We start from the raw sequence: 7,265 nt of genomic DNA, 5'->3' as shown, positions 1-7,265 counted from the left end.
TAATGGAACGTGTCATTCGGCAAATGGTAGCTTCTCTTGCACTTGTGATATTGGGTTCGAAGGTGAATTCTGCGACATTGGTGAGTTTAATAAAACGTTCGAATTATACAAAGTTTTGATGATCAGTTTGAATCGATTGTGGACCAAAATCTTATTAAATTTATTTTTTTTTTATTTTGTTTTGCAGAAATAAATTATTGTGAAAATATTGATTGCAATGATGGAACTTGTCATTCGGCAAATGGTAACTTCTCTTGCACATGTAACATTGGGTTTGAAGGTGAATTCTGTGACATTGGTGAGTTTAATAAAACATTTGCTTTATACAAATTTCTGATGGTCAGTTTGAGTTGTGGATCACAAGTTCATTAACACATATGCCTATATGTTTTTTTTTTCTATATTATTTTGCAGAAATAAATTATTGTGAAAATATTAATTGTAATAATGGAACGTGTCATTCGGCAAATGGTAGCTTCTCTTGCACTTGTGATATTGGGTTCGAAGGTGAATTCTGCGACATTGGTGAGTTTAATAAAACGTTTGAATTATACAAAGTTTTGATGATCAGTTTCGATTGTGGACCAAAATCTTATTAAATTTATGCTTTTTCTATTTTGTTTTGCAGAAATAAATTATTGTGAAAATATTGATTGTATTAATGGAACGTGTCATTCGGCAAATGGTAACTTCTCTTGCACATGTGACATTGGGTTTGAAGGTGAATTCTGTGACATTGGTGAGTTTAACATAACATTTGCTTTACACAAAGTTCTGATGATCAGTTTGAGTTGTGGATCACAAGTTCATTAACACATAGGCCTATATGTTTTTTATTCCATTATATTCTGCAGAAATAAATTATTGTGAAATTATTAAATGTAATAATGGAATGTGCCATTCGACAAATGGTAACTTTTCGTTCACATGTGAAATTGGGTTCACAGTAGACTTGCCACAAGTCTCTAATTTATGGATTTTTCGTAGTACATTAGCGCATTTCGGAAAGCGCCACCAGCGTCAGTTTATGTTGAGAAACTTTTTGATGAGAATTAGAGAAAAAGTATACTATGGAACGCCATGCAAATAAGTAATATGGAACGCCATTTGTGCCAAAATCGATTTATTCTTAAGCATTTCAACTGATTAAGACAAAGATTAGGGACTGGAACCCAGTCTAGGTTCACAGGTGAATTCTGCAAAATTGGTGAGTTTAATGTTTGCTTTATACAAAGTTCTGATGACTAGTTTGAATTGTGGATAACAAGTTATTATCACCTTTTTTTTTTGTAGAAATAAATTATTGTGAAAATATTGATTGTAATAATGGAACGTGTCATTCGGCAAACGGTAACTTCTCTTGCACATGTGACATTGGGTTCGAAGGTGAATTCTGTGACATTGGTGAGTTTAATAACACGTTTGCTTTATACAAAGTCCAATAATGGAACCTGTCATTCGGCAAATGGTAACTTCACTTGCACATGTGACATTGGCTTTGAAGGTGAATTCTGTGACATTGGTGAGTTTAATAAAACATTTGCTTTATACAAATTTCTGATGGTCAGTTTGAGTTGTGGATCATAAGTTCATTAACACATATGCCTATATGTTTTTTTTCTATATTATTTTGCAGAAATAAATTATTGTGAAAATATTAATTGTAATAATGGAATGTGCCATTCGGCAAATGGTAACTTTTCGTGCAAATGTGACATTGGTTTCGAAGGTGAATTCTGCGAAATTGGTGAGTTTAATTAAATGTTTGCTTTATATAAAGTTCTGATGATTAGTGGAATTGTGGACAACAAACTTATTAACACCTGTTTTTTCTAATATATATTGTAGAAATAAATTATTGTGAAAATATTAATTGTAATAATGGAACGTGTCATTCGGCAAATGGTAGCTTCTCTTGCACTTGTGACATTGAGTTCGAAGGTGAATTCTGCGATATTGGTGAGTTTAATAAAACGTTCGAATTATATCAAGTTTTGATGATCAGTTTGAATCGATTGTGGACCAAAATCTTATTAAATTTATGCTTTTTTTATTTTGTTTTGCAGAAATAAATTATTGTGAAAATATTGATTGTAATAATGGAACGTGTCATTCGTCAAATGGTAACTTCTTTTGCACATGTGACATTGGGTTCGAAGGTGAATTCTGCGAAATTGGTGAGTTTAATAAAACGTTTGCTTTATACAAAGTTCTGATGACTAGTTTGAATTATGGACAACAAGCTTATTATCACCTGTTTCTTTTTCTATTTTATATTGTAGAAATAAATTATTGTGAAAATATTAATTGTAATAATGGAACATGTCATTCGGCAAATGGTAACTTTTCATGCACATGTGACATTGGGTTCGAAGGTGAATTCTGCGAAATTGGTGAGTTTAATAAAACGTTTGCTTTATACAAAGTTCTGATGATTAGTTTGAATTGTGGACAACAACCTTATTATCACCTGTTTTTAAAAAATTTTATATTGTAGAAATAAATTATTGTGAAAATATTAATTGTAATAATGGAACGTGTCTTTCGGCAATTGGTAACTTCTCTTGCACGTGTGACATTGGGTTTGAAGGTGAATTCTGTGACATTGGACGTTTGCTTTATACAAAGAGTTGTGGACCACAGGTTTCTTCCTTATTCTGTTCGTACCTACTGACACATAAAGGCCTCCACACTCTGTTTGCATTTCAATCTTTTGGCGGCTGTCACTCTTGCCTTATTCCACGATGTACATCCCTGAAACTTTCTCTCTCTGTCTGCTGTCATTCTCTATGTAGTTTTTGGTCTTCAAACTTTTATTTTTGCTTCTGGCTGCCATGTTAATGCGGTCCTGTAATAATGTCCAATTTCCTTTCTTAGTGTGCACTATCCAGTCCCATCTTAGTTTCACTTCTTGATGATGAAATATTGGTTATCCCTATTATTTCTTTCATTGAGATGATATTTGGCCACCGTATTTGCAATACCGGTATTTTCTTGATGGATTGGTATTTAAATGAGTCTAAGCTCTTTTCATCATTTCTGTTAATCTCGTTTCGCATTCGTATAGTAGGACAGGTCGCACCAGTTGTTATCGAGTTTGTATTTTGTTTTTCAACTATATTTCTTTCACTTCCTTATTTTTCATAATTTCATGAATGCTAATCTGACTTTGTTGGTTCTGCTACTCAAGTATTTTCCACCATTATCTTCTCTGCCTACATTTGCACCAAGATATGTAAACTTGTCGACGTCTTCCCTCTTTTCCTTCAATTTTTACAGCTTCCATTTTCGTGTTGCTTATTTTTAAGACATTATTTTTTTCATTTTTTTAAATCCGACACTCCAGGCTGTCATCTGTTTGTTTTCCTCTGAGTCTGTGATAAACTGGATGACAAGAGAGCGATATTATCCGTAAAATCTCTATCTTCTGGTACGGCCATCATGCGCCAACTTATTCCGGTGTTGTTATTTTTGGTGATTCCTCTCATCACCCAGTCTTCCATAAGCAAGAATCCCGACATCACACATCCTTGTTTTACACCCGGCTTTACAAGGAACCATTCTGTTTTGCCTCCTCTACCTAACACTGCACATAAACATAGTCCGAATACATATTGCTTTAATTACTCTTATGATCTTCTCTGGTATTCCATACGTTATTATTAAAAAAATATTACTTGTAACAATGGTACTTTCATTTCGATTCTTGTTACATTCGTGAGTTTAAAATAATTCTTTGTAATTATTTACAAAGGCGACGACGGAAATTGTCGCTTATTAATAACTGCACTTCCAACTTTCAACGTATATTGGTGTATCCTACATTTATGAGTATCGAGTCCATATAATGAACTTATAATATCGATATTAGATGTTATATTTATATCATTTGTATAACAATGCATCGACCTTTTTTTCATTTTCAGTAAGCAATAATCCATGTCAAAATATTAATTGTAACAATGGCACTTGCTACGCGACCAATGGCATATACTCATGTCAATGTTATGCTGGATTTGAAGGAGAGTTTTGTGAGATAAGTAAGTTTAAAATACTTTTGTCGGATTACTAAACTGAATTCCAGACAAATTTCACGTCCTTCTAACAAAATGTACATCGTCCTTTATCATTGTCACTGTATATGAATGTACACACCCTAAACATTCATTTGTTCATTAGATCGAATTAACATAAGACCAAGTCGAAACCATTTAATTTTTGCTGATTTACAAAATCATACACTGTATTTATACCAGAAACCGTCAAGGAATAATATGGAACTTAGGAATTACCAAAACATAATAGTTGTCTTCTGAGAAATGTTCTAGTTTTGTTTCCTAGTTAAAAGCTAAGAGCTTCTTTAAGAAAGGCCCACAAAGTCACTATTATAATCTAGGTATAAGTACTTTTCGAGTTTATTATTAATAATGACGGCACACGAATGTTTGTATGATTAATATTATATAGTTCCATGATGGTATTTTGTCCACTTTTATTTTCATATCGCCTGTAGACCAATGCCTTGCTGAAGACGTGGAAAAGATGGGAACCATTTACTCTTTTCCTAACACGTCACCCGGCGCAACTGCATTCTCATACCAAGTGTGCCCTGTCTACTCTCCGAGACGTAAGTAGTGTAACCTTTGGACTTAAATGTAAAGGGTTGTGGGATTGTTTTCCCGCGAAAAGAGTCGTTATTCTGCTTTTTCTTTCTCTCTCAGCGCGTAAAATAAAATTGTCGTTTTCTCGAAGAGACACAAACTTCGATGTACGTGTTAACAACCTATGATTGATAAATTTTTATCGTTTTTCACGAACCGACACAAAGTTTCAACGCTAATTAACAGGCTATTTAAAGCTAAGAAAAGAAAAATAAATTGAACATCTGAATTGTTTAATGCTTTATCTTTAAACCAGGGGTTCTGAACTATATCGGCCAATATTGTTCATTGAATAAGTTTGAAGGACCAGGGCAGGGTGTACTATCCTCGGGCACCAGTAGACGGCAGAGAGTTTAAGGAGGATTTGAGAGGGGGGTGTTCCCCTTCCCGAATTATATCACTTTTACACTATCATGTCAAACAAACACCGGTGTGACACCACAGCCAAAAAACCCAATAACACTTAACGATGAAAGTGCGGGATGATCTCGGGTTACACCCATTTACACTTGACAACGAACACCGGTGTTGAACGCTGCCCTCTATAGACAGTTTTGAGAGAAAATAGCTCATTAGTCAGCTGCAATCAAGTTTAGTTTCGCAGGGGGAAAACATTTCAATTTATGTGTACACTAAACATAAATACAATCCAAAGCAATAAAATATAGGCCTATCTTACATTGTATTTATTATTTTTAAATAAATACGCTCAAAATATATAAATATGTAATGTAATGTACTATATATATATATATATATATATATATATATAAAATATAATATAATACACGCAAAATATATAAATATATAAATAAAAATAAGATAATATATATATATATATATATATATATATAAAATATAATATAATATATATAAATAGTTATATTACAAAAAAAAAAAATAATTTTAATTAAAATGGATGATTAAAAATAATCCCAGTGCGTAAAAGGCGGGACTGTTTACTGTGTATTTCAACAGGACTATCCCGAAGAAGTTCTGTTGAAAACATTCTGCTTCGTTGAACTCGTGTGGTTCAGCACACTGGAGTCACCCATTTACACTAACCCCAACTCCGGCGTTTGGAACCCGGTGTACGCGTATCGACAAGTAAATGGGGTTTATTCTGGATTCCTGCTGATAGTGTAAAAGGGGTATTGGACATTTTTTTTAAATAATAAGCTTCTAGACGCTCATACATGGCATCTTGTCCTAAGAAAGTTACCCTTGCAAAAGTCAGAATGTTATATATCACGCAACGGATCATCGGTAATACAGTATTTTTTTGCTGTTTGCTGCGATAGTTCTTTCGATTTGCACAATTTGTGGGGCAATATGGGGTCTAGTCAGCAAAACAGAATGCAAAATTATTAAGGCGAGTAATCAGGCCCAAGCTTAACTGAAAATATTATTTTCGGCTTGTTCTCACGTGCCGCATAACACGCAATCGCGGGCCGGAGTTGAGAACGCCCTGCTTTAAACATATGTAAAAAAAAAATAAAAAAATAAAGATAAAAAAAATAAAAAAATAAAAATTTCGATATCTTGATAGTGAAATATACGGTTTTGTAAAAGTCCACTTCAAACGTATTTTTCTCAAAACGTTGTTTTGGTCGAAATTGAATTTTGTGTCTCTGCGTGAAAAAGAGGACAAATTGTATCAAGATAATATGTTCATTTGTACATATTGGAAAAAATGTAACGTACTATAAGCCATAATAGACCTACGTCATTATTGTACTTGTTTGGTGAATGTTTTCAAACTACTTTCAGCTGGTCTACCAATAGCAAATCGGTCATGTTTACATTACAATAGTGTTGCCAATTGGGGAGAAGTATTTGTTTTTGAGTGTGGAACTGACAATACCACAGATAAAATATTACAGCTGTCCCAGGTAAGAGCAAAGCTCATTTTTACTTACCATACTATTCTATACCAACAGTTTTAACATTATTTCCGAATAGGATGGGAAAACAAGTCTTGTTATCTACCTTGGTCATTGTAGTAATATCGTTTCCTGTTACAATAGTTTATTTTTGTGCCTGCATGTTATATTGCGGAAATTGTGTCTTTATTTTTTAAATTTCAGTCCGATGAGTTTACATCTATTTTAAAGATACTGTATATTGCGGAAATGTTTGTCAATTGTTTTATTTCAACCGGATATGTTTAATGTATTATATATATATATATATATATATATATACATATATATATATGTGTGTGCTCTGTAATCATTAGTGGTAGTGGGATGTGTGTGTGTATATGTATATATATATATATATATATATATATATATATTTATAACGTTAAAACAGAATACAATTTAACCATATTGGGTTAAAAAAACAACATATTTTGTTGAAGATAAAAACTACATTGGACCAAAAATCCTGGTATTGAGAGGCAAGCATGAAACCACAAAGCAACAGCTCCACACCAAGATATATAACACTCTATCCACACTACAACATTTTCTGATATATAATAATAATAATAATAATAATAATAACGATTTTTAAAGCGCAAACATCACCACCAAAAATTGGTGCTCAAGGCGCAGTGTCAAAACAACAGATAGAGAACAAACAAATCACAAAAAACAA

At 32.8% G+C, this 7,265-nt stretch overlaps 1 protein-coding gene across 1 annotated transcript in view; it reads left to right on the top strand.

The window, feature by feature from the left end:
* Positions 1-7,265, top strand: part of LOC117121530 (adhesion G protein-coupled receptor E1-like) — a 22,367-nt gene that overhangs the window by 7,995 nt on the left and 7,107 nt on the right. Inside the window, exons 7-15 of the mRNA XM_033266756.1 lie at positions 188-298; positions 415-525; positions 629-739; positions 1,294-1,404; positions 2,067-2,177; positions 2,283-2,393; positions 3,927-4,040; positions 4,514-4,627; positions 6,432-6,553. Coding sequence (XP_033122647.1) covers positions 188-298; positions 415-525; positions 629-739; positions 1,294-1,404; positions 2,067-2,177; positions 2,283-2,393; positions 3,927-4,040; positions 4,514-4,627; positions 6,432-6,553 — 1,016 coding nt within the window. The remainder of the gene's footprint in view (positions 1-187; positions 299-414; positions 526-628; positions 740-1,293; positions 1,405-2,066; positions 2,178-2,282; positions 2,394-3,926; positions 4,041-4,513; positions 4,628-6,431; positions 6,554-7,265) is intronic.

Source organism: Anneissia japonica, unplaced genomic scaffold, assembly GCF_011630105.1.
Source record: "Anneissia japonica isolate Jap-2015-1 unplaced genomic scaffold, ASM1163010v1 scaffold287921_len548085_cov176, whole genome shotgun sequence".
In the NCBI taxonomy this organism is placed as follows: domain Eukaryota; kingdom Metazoa; phylum Echinodermata; class Crinoidea; order Comatulida; family Comatulidae; genus Anneissia; species Anneissia japonica.
This window is presented reverse-complemented; position numbering and strand designations above follow the sequence as displayed.